The sequence below is a fragment of the Nannospalax galili genome, unplaced genomic scaffold, assembly GCF_000622305.1.
Source record: "Nannospalax galili isolate Female #2095 unplaced genomic scaffold, S.galili_v1.0 scaffold120, whole genome shotgun sequence".
NCBI lineage: Eukaryota > Metazoa > Chordata > Mammalia > Rodentia > Spalacidae > Nannospalax > Nannospalax galili.
Window position 1 is genome coordinate 5,160,030 of NW_008350324.1, and position 19,267 is coordinate 5,179,296.

The following is a 19,267-nucleotide window of genomic DNA, read 5'->3' on the forward strand; positions in this document are numbered from 1 at the left end:
GTGTTGTGGAAGAGTACTCTTTCCCCTTCAACTATAACAGACATTTTTGCTCGATAGAGTATTCTGGGTTGGTCATTTAGAACTGGAAATACCTTGGTCCAGGCTCTTCTGAATTTCATAGTTTGCATTGATAAGTCAGCTGTAATTCTGATGGGTTTTCTTTTATATGTGAGTTGTTGTTTTTCTCTTGAAGCTTTCAATATTCTCTCTTTTTTCTGTACACTTGGTGTTTTTACTATGATATGCCATGGGATGTTTCTTTTCTAGTCCTGTCTATTTGGTGTTCTATGTGCTTCTTGTGTTTGTATGGGCATGTCTTTCCTTAATTTTGGGAAATTCTCTTTTACAATCCTGTTTAAGATCTGGTCAATACCATTAACCTGAAATTCTTGTCCTTCCTCTATGCCTATGGTACATAGATTTGGTCTTTTCATGGTGTCCCACATCTCCTGCATATTCCATTCCTGTGTTTTTAAAACTTTTTTTCATAATCTTTCTTGAGTGGTCCAATTCTTCAACTTTATCCTCCAGTGTTGATATTCTGTTTTCCATTCCATTCATTCTATCGGTGAGACTTTCTCCATTTGTTTCAAATTGGCTTATTGGGTTTTTCACTTCCTTCTTCATTTCAGCCTGAGTTTTCACCAATGTTTCTATCTCTTTTGTGAATTTATTCAGAAATTTATCCCTATCTTCTTCTAGTCCTTTGATTTATGTGCTTTTTAACTTTTTTGAATTCCTTGATCATGTTTGTGAATGTTCTTTTAAATTCTGTGTCCTAGGTTATCTCTAAGGGGTTCTCCTTGTAGAACTCTTCTACAGGACTGGTGGAAACATACTGTTTTGGTTTTCCATATTATTATTTTTCCATTGTGATTTTTGCATGTGGATTTCTTTTGTTGTTTGTGATTCTGGTATGAAACTCAAGTCTTCTTTTGTTGAGTTGAAGTTTACTTCTGTTTGTATTATTGTTGTGCCTTGGTTGTTTTCTTATTGGGTATGTAAAGCTGGTTGGTCTAGGTTTCAGGTTCTCTCAGATTTTTATTTTGTAGGGAATTGATGGCTTCAGATCAGCTACTCAGGAGCTCCTCCAGAGGCCTAAGTCAGGCTCCAGACAGGTATACCCAGACTTCCTTCTAGCATTTGAACTACTACTAGCAGCCACTCAAAGTACAATTTGGGAAGTTCGCTAAGGGGAGGCCCGATTTTGGCACTCTCAGGCAGTCTGCTGAGTTCTCAGCCCCTACACCAGGCAGAGGCCCGATTTTGGCACTCTCAGGCAGTCTGCTGAGGTCTCAGTCCCTACACCAGATGGAGGCTGGATCCAGGCACTCAGGCCGCCCCTTCTGTACTATAGGGCAGAGATATCTACCCTGGGGACATGGGAGGGGCCTCATGTAATCCCAATTAGGGGGTTGGGTATGGCGTGATTTGGGGAAGCTCACCACCATGGGGAAGCCAGATCCAGGCACTCTTAGGCAGTCTGCAGAGGTCTCAGCCCCTATCCTATTGTAGGACAGAGAGAGGTCTACCCCTGACGAAATAGGAGGGCCCACACATAATCCCAGTTTGGGGTTAGACACAGCACAATTTTGGGAAGCTCACTACCATGCATAGGCCAGATCAAGGTACTCTCAGGCAGTCTGCTGAGTTCTCAGTCCCTACACCAGGCAGAGGCCAGATCAGGCATTCTCAGGCTGTCTTCTAAGATCTCAACCCCTGCAGCAGGCAGAGCCCAGGTCCACACTCTCATACAGGCAGTCTGCTGAGTTCTCAGTTCCTACACCAGGGAGAGGCCAGATCAGGCATTTTCAGGCTGTCTGCTGAGGTCTCAACCCCTACAGCAGGCAGAGCCCAGATCCAGGCACTCTCATCCAGGCTGACTGCTAAGGTCTCAGCCCCTCATAAACCTAAATTTTTCATTTAATCCTTTCTAGAATACCAAAACTCGAGCCAACTTTGGCTCTCGCCCCTTTGCCTACGCTGAAGGGCAAGCCCACCGCAACGCTGCTGACCTGTGCACTGACCTGGCAGAGGAGATCAGTGCCAACTTTGAGGCCCTTCCATTTGCCATGGCATCTGACAGCGATAATGATGCCGGCACCAGTACTGCATCAGACCCAGGCACTCATGGACCACCATGTCGGATTGCCGCTGTGGCTACTGCCCAGCAACGTAAGTCATGTCATCCTTTTGCCTCACTGCTATTGGTAGTGGAAGTGCTGTGAATTCCACCTATCCACTTAACTTGGGCATCCCCAGTATAGTGAAAGGCTGCTGACTCAGTCACTAATCACTCAATCATCATAGGTGCATGAGATAAGAGACTGGAAGATGTGTTCCCACTATGTAGTGCCAGCAGAATGATGTGGGACAGCTAAAAGTCCAGAAGTTTATGTGAAATCACTTCATTTTATAGTGTTACTCATTTTTAAAAAGGGTTTTGAAACTGAGAAAGATTTTAAAAACTTATCAAATGGGGCTGGAGAAATGACTCAGCAGTTAAGAGCACTGTCTGCTCTTGCAGAGGACCTGGGTTCAATTCCCAGCACCCACCCAGCGTGTAGAAAGCTGTGCACTAAAAGTTTTCCTGAGCATTTGAAATTTTTCATAATTGGCCAAGTCCAGTGGTTCAGGCCTATAATCCTAGGACTCAGAAGTCTGAAGTAGTAGAATCATAAGTTCAAGGCCTATCTGGGCTATAAAGCATAGTCAAGGCCAGCCTGGGCAACTTAGCAACACCCTATCTCAACAGATAGCAGACAGACAGACAGACAGGACAGACAAATAAGTAAATCAATAAATAAGGGTAGGAGATATTTCTCAGTAGTAGAATGCTTACAAAGAATGAGCAAAGGTCTGGATTCCATTTCCAGAACTCTGACAGGATAGGACAGGACAGGAGAGAGAAAAAAGAGAGAGAGAGGAGAGAGAAAAGAGAGAGAGAGAGAGAGAGAGAGAGAGAGAGAGAGAGAGAGAGAGAGAGAAAGAAAAGAGGAAAAAAGGAAAAGAAAGTAAAACAATAAAACAATAAAAATAATACCACAAAACGAAAGCTGGTTGCTAAGGAAAAGGATGTAAAAGAGTCTCACAATAAAATTGGTCTCACAAAACTAAAGCTGGTTGCAGGCCATATTTGGGCCATGGAATACTAACTTGCAAAGTGTTAAAAAGAGTCTGATTCTTCTTCATGGTGAAGAACTTTCCAGATCCTTCTGAGTTGAATAAATCAAAAAACAGTTCCTTTATTCAGTGTCACCACAGGTGCTTAGGTAACCCTTGACTCTGCTTTAAACTTGTTCATTGTACCAGGAGCCTTCTATCATACATGTTTGGAGAATGCACCTTGTCCCAAGGTGAGAGCATTCTGTTTTTGAGAATTCACTGCTGTCATGTTTTATTGCAGAATATGATAGTGATACCTCCTGTCATTATAAAGTCGAACTCAGCTATGAGAATTTCATCACCTCTGGCCCAGACCCCCACCCACCTCCCATTGCAGATGATGAAAGTGATGATGATGATGATGATGATATCCCACAGGTAAGAGCCCCAAGCCTGAGATAGGAATGGACAGCATTGCTTACCTCCTTGGTGACAGGCCTCGGGGAACAATTCTGAAATATGGGGGCAAAGCCTGTGCTGTTAACTTTCAGCTATGTCTTTGTGTATGAGCAGTCACCCTCGCATGTTCATATCTCTAAGCCACCCATGAGTAGCCATGTCTACTGGACTGGGCTGCCCAAGAGAGGTCCCAGGTATTGAGAAATGAAAGACCACAACAGGAGCTCAGTAGGAAGTCCAGACCGTATTTGAAAGTGTTTCTGTGGCTTTTGGAGTGAAAGTAAGGACTTGCTATGGTAGTGCCTGAGGGATATGATTTAAGCAGGACAGGTCCTTGACTCAGAGCTACAAGTGTGTGAGAGAGTACTGCCTAAATGAGTCCTCCTCAGCTTATGCATTTCTTCTCCCTACAGGAGGACCACTATGCCCTGCTAGTTAAAGCATGGGAGACCAAGGTTTTCCCTACCATCCGAAGACGCTTTCGCAATGAAGCCGAGCGAAAGTCAGGCCTGGACCAGATCAAGGGTGCTTTACAGCTAGGTCTGCGGCTTTTTGTTCTCCTAGGGAGTCACCGAGAAAGAGGGATAGGGTAAATGCTGTTCAGGAGAGGTTCTCCTTGAATGGCATGCCTGGCTTGATGGTGTCTTTTTTTGTGTTCAAGTGAGCGCAAGGTGTTTTGCCCTTATTGCTAGGCCTTGACTTACTTGTCCATGTGACTTATAAATCTGGAATGCATCAAGTGCAACTAAAATAGTTGTCAGGGCAAGCTGTAGGGCCCCATGGAGAATAGTCACATCTGAAGTCACAGATGTGCTATCAGATGTAGAAGCTAGGGCTTTCTCATCTTCACATGGAGTCAGTAGTGATACCCATCTCATCTGCATGGAGGAAATCAATAAACTGATACAGATGGAGGTCCTAAGCAGGGACTGGTACATAGTAAGCACTCTTCATACAGTGCTCAGTATCACAGCAGTGATGATGATGGTGCCATTTCCCCTTCATGAGAGCAGTTGCAAAGGCCAGAGGAGTACAGGGAAGGGCTGCTAGTACTCAAAGGACCTCCTCACACTGGCGGTAAGCCTTCTGTCATCAAGTCCCATGGGGAGGCTAATAAAGTCAGCAGTATGTCCTTGCAAGGTTTAATGTGACATCCTCCCCATGTTTCTTGACTTGCTTGTTAGAAAGTATTTTTTCCTCCCTGTACTATTCCTTTTGAAAAGGTTACAAAGATTATTGTTCGATAATCTAATGTCAAGTTACAGTTTCTTATTTACCTTGGCTGTAGCATCCTTCTATAATTTATCTTCCTTTTAAAGACTGCTCCAGCTTTTCATTATAGCAAGGCCAGCAAACAAACGAATTGTCGATATATGTGATGGGCTAAGCCTTCTTTAAAATCAGCTTACTGTCAGCTCACATTCTTTTGTACATAACTTCTAAGCATTGTGGGTTCCGAGACAAATAGAGACTTTGGACCCCACCTCACTGTATTCCCACAGTGCTTTCATTTTTGCTTTTCCAAGTATTTCAACATCTATTTACTTCGTTTATTAATATAAATAATACAGTTAATATAATAGTGGCCATTTTTACTATCAAGCATAATGATATCCTCTCCCTATGGGAAGGAAAAACAAAGCAGCTGGAATGGTGATGCAGGCCTGTAATCTCAGCATTCAGGAGGCTGAGGCAAGAGGGTAGTGAGTTCAAGATCATCCTGGGCTACATAGTGAGACACTGTCTCAAAAACAAACTACAAGCTGGGTGTAGTGTTGAATGCCTTTGATCCCAGTACTCCAGAGGTAGAGGCAGGTGAATCTCTCTGAGATCAAGGCCAGCCTGCCCTACATACAAGTCCAGACCATCTGGGCCTACCGGGAGACCCTGTCTCAAAAAGACCAAAACAACAACAACAAACTACAAAAACACAGGAAGTCTCAGTAGTTGTGAATAGAAGGTAGAAGTTGATACAGCATAACTCCGCTTCTCTTAAATAGGCAGTATGTGTTCATTATAGTGAAAAATTGAACACTGCAAAGATCTGTAAAGTGAGAAATAAATGCTGCCCTCATGTTCTTCTGCTTCCCTGTTTGCCCTGTTTTTTATTCTTTTAAGTTAACTGAAATTAAATGCTTGCATAATAACATATTGTCATTTTTAACTGTCCTATATTGATGAACTCTGTTTCCATTTTGTTGTTGTACACTGACAGTGCTGCAGTGAATGCTCTCATACCTTGGCACACTTGTGCTGCTCTTCCTGCAGGACAGATTTGAGATTCCTAGAATTGATGCATTTAAACTTGGTACAAACTGCATAATTACTTATTCCAAAAAGTTCCATCATCCCATCAGAGGTACAGGATCCTATTCGCCATCATTTCATTCTGGACACAAGTCAGTGTTGTATTGGTTTATGCTCTCTGGGGAGTTACTCAGTGTGCTATATTTTCAGGCATGGTGGATATCGCCCGGCAGACAGTTGAATTTCTTTATGAGGAGAATGGCGGCATCCCAAGAGATCTTTATCTTCCCACCATTGAGGACATTAAAGACGAAGCAAACAAGTTCACAATTGACAAAGTTCGAAAAGGTTTTACTTTTGTTTCCTCCTTGCTTCATTTATGAAATTTCCCTTAAAATGAGTAGGTATATTTTCCCAAATATGAGCCAAGCAGCTGATGCCTCCCCTGGGGTGATCTTTCTCTGAGTCACTTAACCTCTTCCAGGTTCTCATGCAAAAATCTGAAAGCATCCTGGTGGGCCAAAAGAAGGTATCTGGCCTCTGGTAGTCTCTCCCACATTCCCAAAAATCATTGGCATAAGCAGCTGATGCAGGGCTGAGAGTAGAGGAAAGAAGCAGGGTCTATGCTGAGTGCCCCATATAGGCCTCCTACTTGGCTCTGGATTCTGAGCTAATAAGCTGGGCATGGTGGCACACTCCTGTCATCCCAGCACTTGGGAGATGGAGGCAAGAGGGTCAGTTCCAGGTCAGCCTTGACTACACAGATAGTTTGAGGACAACTTAGGCTATGTGAAACCCTATCTCAAAAAAACAAAATCATAAAACACAAACCAGATGTTCATGGTTTCTAGTGCTTTTTGAATTTACATGGAATACATTCTTTTCAGTAAAAATCTTTTTCATATTTTTAAAGAAACAACAAACAAGCATAAACACAAAATTTTAAACCACTCATTTTTTTAATATCACAAATAGTTCCTATAACTTACTCATGGTGACATTTTAGCATAAACTATAGTATTAACAGGAACAGTATTTTATACATCCATACACACAATAATTACTATTATGTAGATATATTATAATCTTATTTTCCCACTGCTTATAGGAACATAAAGTTGGAAAAAGTCTTAAACCACTAGTTTTTATACTTGCCAAATAACCTTCACAAAAGTACATCATGGCGGAGGCTAGAAAAATGGCTCAGTGGTGAAGGGTACTTTCTGCTCTTCCAGAGTACCTGAGTTCAGTTCCCAGTGCCCATGTCACATGGCTGAGGGAATATCGCTTAATGGTACGCTTGGCATACCCAGGGTCTTGAGTTCAATCCCCTTCACCCCCCCCAAAATTCTTCTTTTTAAAGTACATAACTTTAATATAGTCACAAAGTTGTACAACCATTAAACCATTTCCTCTATCTAATTCCTTAGAAATTTTTTTTAAGCCCCTTAAAAAGAAATTTTATGCCTTCCTATCTTCCTACCCTTCCCTTTCCCCAGACTCTGTGAACTATTGCTCTTCTTTCTCTCTCTGTGGATTTACCTGTCCTGGACATTCCTTACAAATGAAATCATTTAACATGTCGTCTTCCAGGTCTGTCTTCTTTTTCCAGGTTCATCTATGTTGTAGCATGTATCAGTACTTCATTTTTTTTTCATTGTCAAATAATATTCTTCACGTAGTTATGCTCTATAATTATTTCCATTTATCCACTGATGGATATGTGAGATGATTCTATTTTTTGGCTATTAGAAATAATGTTGCTATACATATTACCCATTTTGTGTGGCTATATATCTTCATTTTTCTTGGAGAAATACATGTAATAATACTACAGTCTAGTGGGTGAGAGGTATCTTATTGTGACTTTGACATTCATTTCTCTGACAACTAGTAACTAATGTTACACAGCTTTTTACATGTTATCTTTTCATTTCTTCTTGGAGAAATGTTTATTCAAATCCTTTGCCCATTTTGGCTTACTAGTCTTCTAATTCGTGAATTATAAGACTTTACCACATTTTAAAAATTGATATTATTTTACAGGTTAGATGTATTTTATTTTTTTCAAATAATGAAACTGAAGATATTATCATATACTGCAGAGCTATTTTGGATCCTACAGTACATACTACCACTTCAGGTGACATGGTACTTTCCTGAAGAGACTTCTTCCTCTACCTCCTTAGGTCTCACTGTAGTAACCCGCTCTCCAGACAGCAATAATGTAGCCAGCAGTACTATTGGAACTGCCCTGCCAAAATTTGCCATCCGAGGGATGCTGAAAACCTTTGGTCTCCATGGAGTCGTCTTAGATGTTGATTCAGTAAGTGAAATGCCATTTAGGTGAATAAACTTATTTATAGTAAGGGTCATACTCTCAGATAGGTTAGAAAGGGATTATGGGCTTGACTGCTTAACATGTGCAAATATGTAAGGCCTGGGTTCCATCCCATCTCCATACATGCACAAAAAAAAATAATTGTAGAGTTGGATTTCTCTTCAAATCAGAAACTAGGAATCTAGACTGGAAAAATGGCCCAGCAGTTAAGAGCAATTGCTGTTTATCATGAAGAATGGAGTTTGAATCCCAGTGCCTATGTTGGGCAGCTCACAAATGCCTTAACTCCGGTTCCAAGGGATCAAATGTGTCTTCTGGCATCCATAGGCACCCACATACACATGTGCACAATCACACATGCATGCTTGCGCACACACACAAATGAATAGAAAAATCTTTTAAAAAAAAAAAAAAAGAAAGAAAGAAAAGAAAAGAAAAGAATTAGAGAATTAGAGCATGGTTGTCCCAGCCTTTAATCCTAGCATTTGAAAGGTGGAGGCGTGCAGATGTTAGAGATTGAATGCAGCCTGGTCTGCATTGTAAGTTCTAGACCAGCTGTGGCTGCCATAAGATCCTGTCTCAACAACAACAAAATAAATGCAAAAGAAAAGAAGGAAACCAAGCAGAAGTGCAGTTGTGCCAAATGACTTCCTGAGATTCTCTAATGCCTCAGATCAAGGTTGAAGACACATGGGAAGCCCTTAACTGTCAGTGAGCTCCTTCCAACTACACCACCTCTGCCTTTATGTACTGCCAGTCATGTCCAAACTGTTCCTGCACTGCATTTCTCTAATACCAAAGGAATAACAGTCCTAGCATCAGAACTGTTATTCAGATAAGACGTGAAAACTTGAACTGGTGCTATTTGATTCAAGGGGAATGGAAAGAGAGAGAAATTGTTGTTTGAATCACATCATCTCACTGATTCTTGCAGCCTCTGTTTCCCCTTTGTTGAGAGAGTATCTTAAGCTTAGACAGTATCTCTATTTTGCAAAATTCTGGCGCATATAAGAATTTGGAGTTACAGGAGCAGAGGAAGGACAAAAGGAAGTGACATAGGTTGAGGTCAAAGCTTTGAACTACATTCTAAACCCTTATGTTAATGTTTTAAAGAAAGAGACTCTGATAGCTTTATTTTATTGCTAGGAAAATAAAATGTAAGCTCATACGTAACCATTCTGGATTCAAATACCAATATAATTTTTACTTAGGGGTCATTAAAGATAATCAAATTACTTAAAAATACATGAAAAATAATAGAAGGATTACTTTAACAAAATTTCTGTTTTCCTAATTTGTACTTCACTTTAAGTTTTTTTCTGTTTTTTTCTGAAGGGTTTTTATTAACTGACATTTTACCCTTTCTGTTATGTATTAATTTATAATTGAGAATTTATTGGACTGGGGAGATGGCTCAATCAGTGAAGTACTTACAGCTCAAGCATGAGAACCTGAGTTCAGATCCTCAGCAATGAATGCATTTATAACTCCCGTGCTTAGGGAAGGAAGAAAACAGGAAGATCCCTGGATCTTGCTGACCAGCCACTGTAGCTGAATTGGGGGACTCTGGGTTCAGTGAAAGACCCTGTCTCAAAAAATAAGGTGGAAAGCAACTGGGGATAGACCCAACATTGATCTCTGGCCTCCACATGTATGTACACACACCTGTGCATGTATCCACATACACTCATGCACACACATGCATTCATCAAGAATAAAAAAGAAGTTTGAGTAGTGGTACACATCAATAATCTCAGTAGTCAGGAGGTTGAGGTAGGAGGATTGAGAATTCAAGACCAGCTAGAGCTACATAGCAAGACTCAACAAAAACAAACAACGATAAAAGGAATCATGATGCTGGGATGGTGGCGCATGCCTTTAGTCCCAGCGCTTGGGAGGCAGAAGCAGGTGGATCTCTGTGAGTTCAAGGCCAGCGTGGTCTACATAGTGAGTTCCAGGCCAGCTGGTGCTACAGGGAAATCCTCTCTCAAAAAGACCAAAAAAAAAACTAAAGAAGACCTCTCCCTCACCCCACAATAATCAGTTGCCAGTAGTTCCTGCTAAGGTTGGGGCCTGCTGCCCATTTCCCCAGTTCTATGCTGGGTTTTCGGAGTGATTCTAGACAGGCTGACTAAACTTTAGTGGATGAACTTGCACCAAGGGACATCTGGATACAAATGCTTTACCAGATAGGCCCTAACATATATGACAAAATGCATGAAATCCAGGGAAAGGGGGGAGGTTGCTATGGAGGAGGGGGGTAAATTTGATTAAGATCTATCTTATGAAATGCACTAAAAAATAAAAATATGCATTAAAAATTAAACTGTATATTGTGAATTTTCTCAGTGTCTTAATTTTGCTCATGAAATTGCACCTTGCTGCAAATTATAAACATGATATCTAAAAGCCAAGATTTAATATATACATGTATTTTCATGAACAGAGAAAACAAAGTTAATTCTCAGAAAAACAGGTAGATATTTCCTCTTCCATTGTAGGTAAATGAACTGGTGCAGGTTGAAACATACCTCCGGAGTGAAGGGGTATTGGTACGATATTGGTATCCCATTGATATGTTGGAAAGGCCTCCTGCAGGTTACCGAAGGACTGCCACTAATGGGCTGGTCACACTGGACAATACCAACCTTCAGATTCACAGGTAAATTTATACCCTTCCTTCTTGTGAGTCATAGAGATCTATTTACTGTGCTTTCCCATATGTAGCATTTAATGCTTGATTAGAAACCATATCTACAGGTTGGAAAGAGAGAAGGCAGCTGGAAAAGATACCAGCAGTAGTCAGGAAAAATGGGGTCTAGAATCACCTGGCCTATGCAGTATGCACACAACTGTAGGCTTGGGGCTAGGGCCAGGTAGAGATTTGAAATAAAGATTATGCAAAGGAGAGCAAGTCAGGAAGAAAGATGTGCCATCCAGTTGCGACAACATCCAGGGAAGTGGAAGCAGCCAGCCTGTCTCTTTCTTCGATAACCAGATGTTCCCTGAATGCTGGCTATGTGCCTGGTCTTGTGCAGGATTCTGGAAGGGACAGAACTGCTGTTTAAATGTGCCTGATATCTGCAGATTGAAGCCTAAAGATCAGGCAGAGTTCCCTGCCATGCGCTGTTAAAGATTCCCCTGTGAAGTATTCCTTTCCATCATAAACATTCTTGTAACCATTAAGAGGAAAGCGTAAGTGGAGTTTTCTAATAAAGGTTTCCACAAACCTTGGTTCATGCTATCTATCCTTTAGCATCATTGTTCCTCAGGTAAGCCAGTGTAGTATATGCCTATGGTCAGAGCACTTGAGAAACTGAGGTGGGAGGATCACCTGAGCCCCTGAGTTTGCAGCCAGCCTCAGTAATACAGTGAGACCATCTCTCAAAAACAAACAAATAGGGGCTAGAGAGATTGCCTAGCAATTAAGAGCACTGGCTGCTATTTCAGAGGACCCAGGTTTGATTCCCAGCACCCACATGGTGGCTAACAGCCATCTATAACTTCAGTTCCAAGGAATCCAGTGCTCCATTCTGACCTCAACAGGCACTGCATGACTCAGGTGCACATACATATATGCAGGCAATACACTCGTACACATAAAATAAAGATAAAATATTAACAAATAACAACAAAAAGATAATTTCTTGTTGGGGTATCAATTTGGAATCAAGTTGAGTATGTCTCCAGCTTTCCCCCCTGCACCTCCCTCCTTTTTAAGACTATATAGCTCTGGCTGACCTCAAACTCATACAGTTCTCCTACCTCTGCCTCCCAAGTGCTGAGATTACAGGAGTGATCATGTCCAGCTCGACTCCCGCTTTGATCTCTCCTTGCAACTCCAGGTACATAAATCTAGCTTCCATCTTTCTGTTCCACTTGAATATTTCATTGCCCCATGAGGGTATCTTAAGTTCAGTTAGATAGTCAAATCTAACCAAAACAGATCAAAGTTGGTAACACTTAAGCAAGATACAGGGCAGGAAGGATGGTGTGCTGCACAGCACCATCACTTCAACAGGCATCCTCACTGTCATCCATACAGAAGGTCAGGGCCAAGTGACAGCTCAGGTGTGAATACATGTTGACTGCATAACCCCACATCCTAAATTAGAGTCAGTATCTCTGGGGACTACTCCACAGGTGGAGCTTCAGAATTGCAATAGGAGGCATGTCAGTGCTCTGGGCAGCTGGGCTTCTTTCCAAGAATGTTTCTCCTACCAGTCCAGATGCCACCACCTGTAGGGGTCATTCTCACCATCTGCAATGCCTCATGGTATGACATTCTGTCAGATTTGCAGAAGAACTGAAATGAGAGGTTAACCAAGGCAGTTTTGATGTAACTGAGGATTTGGTTGACCTTAACGTAGTATATGAAGTGGTATCTAGATTTCCCCCCAAACTTCCTCCTCTTCTAGTTCTCTCATATCTAGAAGAGACAACATAAGCCATACTCTTCCCTCAGCTATGACATCCACATTACAGTCGTCTACATCTTCCATTTCCAGCCACCACACCAGTCTAGACCTCATCTCTAACTTCTTTGTACTGGCAGCTGAGGTGACTATTCTGAAAGGATGACATCATAAGCAGATCAGATCTCACTCCTCTGATCAAACCTTCCTGCAACTCCCCATTTGCCATAGGATGTTTTAGACATGTACCTGGCTCATAAGCTTCCATGAACTTCTGAAATATCTTCTTTCATTAGGCCATGCTAGTCTGTTCACTACACACTGGATTTATTTCTGCCTCAGGGATCTGCATGGTCATCTCACTCTAGCCAGGCGGATCTCAGTGAATTATCACCTCTTCAAAAGGTTTCTCTCCCCCACATTGATACTTTATCTCTTTATCTTGCCTAGTAATATTCCATTGTGTAGATATACCACTAAGTTAATAAACACTTAGATTGTTTCCATTATTTGACCCTTACAAATACTGTTGCACCAAGTGCTTTTAATCCCAGCACTTGGGAGGCAGAGGCAGGTGAATCTCTGTGAGTTCAAGGCCAGCCTGATCTACATAGCAAGTTCTAGGCCTGCTGGGGCTACAGGGACACCCTGTCTCAAAAAGACCAAAAAAAAAAAACCCAGCAAATATATTGTTGCTATAAACGTATGTTTACAAGTTTTTGTGTGGATATACATTTTCATTTTTGTCCAGAGTATTGTTTGAGTAGAGGGGGAAAACAAAACTATTGTGGTTTTTATAAAAAACACCAGTGTCTGACTTGTAGTACAGAAAGTAGGACCAGAAGAGAAGCCCGAGGCTAGTGCTTCCCTCTCAGAACCCTGCTAGGTATGAGGGCCAGAGCATGAACACTCAGCACATTTCACTTGGCTTTTCCCTCGCAGAGAACTGCTGCGGTGCGAAGCTGCGTTGGCCAGGCTATATTGTCGCATGGCCCTGCTCAACATCTTTGCCCCTAAGCTGCCTCACTTGTTTACTCGCCTCTTCCACATACCTGCAATCCGAGACATTACATTGGAGCACCTGCAGCTCCTGTCTAATCAGCTCCTTGCTCCTCCCCTCCCAGGTAAGACTTGGTTCTGTTCCTGTTGCCCTGGAAACCAGCACCAGAAGAGAAGAGCCCCAAGGCTGAGCCAGGTCACATGGGAGTGTGCCTAGCATCTTCATTCTCCATGGAGGTGGGGAGGAGGGGGCAGGTGTCAGGGGAAGCCAACAGTGACTACACCAAAGAACTGGGCTTATCTTGGCCATGCTTTCCTCTCTTAGACAACTGAAGTACTTTCTCATTTTAGCCATGTAGTAATCTGTTGAGTATTCATTCAGCCTCCCAAACTAACTATAAGCATGGGAACAGTAAGCATCATCACTAATTGTACTGGTGTCACAGATGTTCTCGTTGGCCCTGGAGTAGCAGAGACAGGCTCGAATACCAGACCCTGCAAATCAGTCCTCTAGCTTCACCAGGGTTTTAGGTGCAGCTGCTTTAGTGGCCAGCTTATAGGAATCTCCTAATTCTGGGATACTTAGAGCAAGCGCTCTCTTTGCCCCTCTAAACAGTCCTTAGTGAGAAATCAGCCATTGACTCATCTAAGACTGAGAGGTTACTGTCTGCTTCTGATACCTCAGTCTCCAGTCAGCTCCCTTTGACTCTTAAGTAGCTCAGATAGGAGCAAGTGGTAAAGGAGACACAGGTACCCACCCAAGCACTGTTGCAGGCAGCACTGTGAGCCTGTGGCATCGTGGACAGCTGCAGAGGTCTTAGCCAGCATATGTATAACACAACTGTACTAGCCTGGCAGAACACAGTGTTTACCATCCCACTCAAAGAATTGTAGGCCACAAAACAAACCTGTAAGAGGACCTTTGCCATGAAGACCAAATAAGCATACTGGCCACATCACTTTGGTGGAGACTATGTTGGCCCAGAACAGCTGGAACCCTCCAATCCAGGCCCCACCACTTAGGTCTCTTTAAAAGACTTGAGGGCTGAGAGATGGCTCAGTGGTTAAGAACACTGGCTGTTCTTGCAGAAGACCCGGGTTCAAATCCCAGCACCCACATGGCAGCTAACAACTGTCCGTAACTCCAGTTCCAGAGGATCTGACAGCCTCTTCTGTCCTTCACAAGCACTGCACAACACTGGTGCACTTACCTATACCCAGGCAATACACGCATACACATAAAATTTTTAAAAAAATAAAATATTTTTTAAAAAGAGAGAGACTTGAGGGCTGGGGAGGTGTCTGTCAGTAAAGTGTCTATTCTGCAAGAATGAAGACCTGAGTTTGGATCTCCATAAAAAGCTGGGCATAGTGGTGTGCATTTGTAATCTCAGTGCTATGGAGGTAGAAACAGGAGGCTCCCTGGAGCTCACTGACCAGTCAGGTCTAGCCAAATCAGTGAGCTCCAACTTTAGTGAGAGATCTTGTCTCAAAAAATAAGGTAGAGGATATAAAACAACGTGAAGATTGTAACCCCATTGGTCTCAATGGTTCATGAGGATGATCTCTAAGAGGAATACAGGCCTGCGTTGGTTGATGAGGATGCTCTCAAGAGGACGACGAACCCAGTGACGGTTGGTGAGGATGAAAGAGGATGACCAAACAAGGGTATAGAGAGAAGGAGGAGCTGTGCTCCCCTGCTGCATAGAACCTCCAATCAAGCTCTCAAGGTCCACTTGGAGGAGAACCTAGGCTAGTCGAACTTCCAACACTCTACACACATCCATATATCAGGCACTGCATGTGGCAGTCTGCCCTTTTATATAAAAAATAAAAAAACACAAAAAAAATAAGGTAGAGACTGGCTTCCATGTGCATGCATATACATACACAAGCATGTACACACACATATACCGTACATGCACATAAGAGAGACTTGGGCTTCCACTTAGGGTGTTGTTTTAGACAACTGTTGCTACTAAAAAGAAAGCATAAATTTAAAGGCCACCAAGCTCCTGAGTACCCAACACTGCCCTGATAATCTGATTGATGTTCTATAACCCAGAACAAGCTATCCACCATTTCCTAGCTAGTGTCTCTGGCAAGTTATTCCTTGGTTGTTTTTCAAAGTTCTCCCATGCACTGGCTGCTGTGGTTCCTCTAAATGTCCATTTCCTAACATTCATTTCCTTCCCACAGATGGTACCATCAGCTCCAGCTCCATTCTCCTGGCCCAGTCTCTGCAGCATTGCATTCACTCACAGAACTGCTCTGCCACAGACCTCTTTTACCAGGGCAGCTCCCAGACAGTGAGAGAGTGGCTCAATGTGGCCATTACCCGCACCTTGCACCAGGGTGAAGAAAGCCTCCTGGAGCTGACAAAGCAGATCTGCTCCTTCCTGCAGGTGGGATTTTAAACTCATGGCCCTCAACTGTGATTACCATTTTATTAGAAGTTTCATTAGCTTGCTAAAAATTGCTCGCCTTTATCCCACAAGTCACCATCCCCTTTACCTTTTTTATTGGAGTTCTGCTATGTCTCAGTGGTGGCTTTCTTCCTCCCAGAGGGCCTTTTGTCCTTTGGAGTCTATTACTGCATGTGCCTTGGTTGATTCCTTTCACCTCATGAGACGAGAAGATGGAATGCAGATGGAATGCTCTCCCTGTATTTAGCCTACAGCTTTCCTTAACAAATTTCTTCTTCAGACAGCACCAGAGCAGTTCCCCTCTGAAGAGTTCCCAATTTTCGAGTCCAAAGTCAATATGGATGTTAATTTCCCTGGAGCGGCTTTTGTTGTTGTGTCTTGCAAAGAAAGTCAGTCTGGATTCTGCAAAGAGTAAGTTGTCCTTTCTTCTGAAAATGGTGATGGGGAGAGAAAAGCTAAATGGATTCATTTTGGCAACACTGCCAGAGGAAACTTATCTCCATTTGTCTTTGTCCTAGAATGCATACTATCTTTAAAGATAGTACAATTCTTCCTGTACTTCCTTATATGGAGTGACCTTCTAAAAGATAGTGGAGATGCTTACATCTAGTTCTCCTTCTGGTATGCATGGCCTATCTTAACTTCCACTTCCTCTTAGTTCCTCTCTGTACAAGGCACCATGGGCACGTGTGCTTGTGTATGGGCTTGGCCACAAAGTGAAGCGAACTGGCCAGCTAAACCTCATAGAAGCAGCATGCTACCCGAGAGATGCCTCCCCAGCCAACACTGGGCTCGCCCCTCCACCCACAGCTGACCAGTACCCCTCTGTGGTCCTCTCTACAGACAAGGTCCACATCAAACTAGGTAAGTCTTCCTCAGCTCACAGTAATTGGAATGGTGTGCAGTCATGTGCTGCTGGCCTTCTTTTGGAAGCTCCAAGAGATCTTTTAATTTGCTGTCTCTCAATTGCTGTGAGTAAAGAAAAGGATGACTCAAGGGAGCATGCTTGAGGACAGTAGATTAAAAGCCCAGAAGAGGCTGCCAGGGAGAATGGGATTTCTTCTCCTTCTTAAGCATGTAGGGAACCATCTGAATTGGACCATCTTTGTAGCCATATCAGATTTTAGTAACCCCAGTTGCCATTTCTACAGTTCTTGTTATTGGCAAATTCTCCATTGTGTAATTTGATGCAGTGACTACCTGATACCTTCCTAGCATCCTTAGTAAAGCCTCCAGGTTTGGGGATCTTGATGAGGGTCTGCCTCTCAAACCTGAAGGTGTCATTGCCTATTCTCTTCCAAGACTGGGGCCAACAGATAGGAAAGAAATTTTAGTCCCATGCTGCTTCTTCAACATATTTGACAAGAAAAGACTAATGTGCATTTGTCAGAAACAGTTGTCAACACTAGCTGAACTTTCAGCCAGAATGACAGGCCTTGATTTCTCTCAGCCCAGTCCTTGAAACATTTCATCTTTAGGGAACAAGGTGAATTTCCTTAGTGATCTGGTCACTACTAAACAAGTTTACAATTTCTTCTTAATCTTTTTTTTCCTATGATCTTTTTCCTACACCCACCATTATTTAAGTTTTACATTAAAAAACAGGACCTTGCTGGGAGTATAGCTCAGTGCTGGAGTAAGTGCTTGGCATTTGCCAGACCATAGATTCCACCCCCAGCATTATAAACCAGAAACAGAGGATTTCCTAGTTTGTTTTTTCATTGCTGTGACAAAAACATTCTGAGCAATACCAACTTGGGGAGGAAAGGGTTTATTTGGCTTATATCTGCCAGGTTCATCAGGGAGCCAAGGTAGGAACTCAGGGCAGGAACCTGGAGGCAGGAACTGAAGCATAGACCATGGAGAAACACTGCCTACTGGCTTGCTCCCCTGTTCCCTGTTCAGCTTGCTTTCTTATGCAACATAGGCCTACCTGCCCAGGGTTAGCACCCACAGTGGGCTAGGCCCTCCCACATTACTCATTAATCAAGAAGATGCCCACAGACATGGCACAGGCCAGTCCTTTGGAGGCAATTCCCCAATTGAGGCTCCTACAACCCAGGTGTGTCAAGTTGACACTAAAACTATCCAGCACAGAGGATCTCTGTCTTATCTACCACCCACAGCTTTCAGCACATGGACATCTATCCAAGAGAGTGCAGGCAAAGGGGGATGCCTCCTTCCACTTCACCAAAGCCCCCTGAGTTTTACACAGTGGGGGTGGGGTACAGTACAGAATGGGAGGTTTTGGACTTTTCGTTCCACAAGATTCAACTTTGATCAGACTTGGACCATGGCAATGACAGAAGGTATTAAGAGAATTAAAACCCATAATCAGAGGGCTGGAGGTATAGGTCAGTAGTAGAGCCCTAGGTTCAGTCTATGGCACTACCAAAAATAGAAGAAAGAACCCCTTTCACCTTTCTCCTTCCCCTCTCCCCCACCTTCCCCCAGCCACAGTGCCAGTCTTAGGGACAGACACCCTGCTGTTCCACTGTTCAGGTTTAATGGTCTTAATGGAACTGTAGCCACACAAAAGGATTGTTTGTTTACCAAGCTGGGAAAGTTCCAGGAAAGCACCTTTTAGAGTAGGATTTAATTCCTATTTTCCAATTCTGGGTCATAAGGCAGTTGGTATCTTTTCCTTTCCTTGAATTTTTTAATTTTTTTTAACTATGTTGCCAGACTGACTTTTCAAAATCTTCTTGCCTCAGTCTCCAAAATGTTAGGATTACAGGCATGAGCCACCATATATTGCCTTCCAGTTGGCATCTAACACATTGAGCTGTTTGTTCACCTTGGTTCCTGTTGCTGCCCTTTGTCCCATTGCCATACCAGCAGGTGCAGTCTAGGACTGGTCTCTGATCCCCATACCTGCATGTGACTGTCTGGAGTGTTCAGGACATATACTTCCTCCTGCTTGGAACAGATGAGATGTTGGGCTTGAGTCTTTAGGCTCCACACAAACCAAGCAGGTACTTTGCTCAAATGTACTTGAGTTAGGTGCTGCCAATCACACACGTTCTTTCTGGATCCTTCTTTTAGGAGTGTCTCCACCTCCAGGAGCTGTGCTCGTATTGCATTCTCTGCCTCTGGAGTTTCCACTGGCTATGGCCTTTGCAGAACAGCTGCTGTCCTGGAAATCAGAGGACAGTGAAGGAAAGTCAGAGGATGAGCCTGATGCCATTCCTACAGGGGTCCTCCTGCACGTGGTGGAACTGCTGGGTGAGGTGCCATTCTTTGGAACCAGTGGCAGGGAGAGAAGAGGGGTCACA

At 43.0% G+C, this 19,267-nt stretch overlaps 1 protein-coding gene across 7 annotated transcripts in view; it reads left to right on the forward strand.

Moving 5' to 3' along the window:
• The window catches only part of Hectd4 (HECT domain E3 ubiquitin protein ligase 4), a 211,979-nt gene that overhangs the window by 157,378 nt on the left and 35,334 nt on the right, over positions 1 to 19,267 (forward strand). For all 7 annotated transcript variants that reach the window (XM_008847507.1, XM_029570593.1, XM_029570590.1 and 4 more), the window contains exons 50-60: positions 1,938 to 2,175; positions 3,407 to 3,543; positions 3,978 to 4,104; positions 6,022 to 6,159; positions 8,001 to 8,137; positions 10,654 to 10,814; positions 13,510 to 13,691; positions 15,766 to 15,971; positions 16,273 to 16,403; positions 16,651 to 16,856; positions 19,038 to 19,217. In XM_008847507.1, the coding sequence (XP_008845729.1) occupies positions 1,938 to 2,175; positions 3,407 to 3,543; positions 3,978 to 4,104; positions 6,022 to 6,159; positions 8,001 to 8,137; positions 10,654 to 10,814; positions 13,510 to 13,691; positions 15,766 to 15,971; positions 16,273 to 16,403; positions 16,651 to 16,856; positions 19,038 to 19,217 (1,843 nt within the window). The remainder of the gene's footprint in view (positions 1 to 1,937; positions 2,176 to 3,406; positions 3,544 to 3,977; positions 4,105 to 6,021; positions 6,160 to 8,000; positions 8,138 to 10,653; positions 10,815 to 13,509; positions 13,692 to 15,765; positions 15,972 to 16,272; positions 16,404 to 16,650; positions 16,857 to 19,037; positions 19,218 to 19,267) is intronic.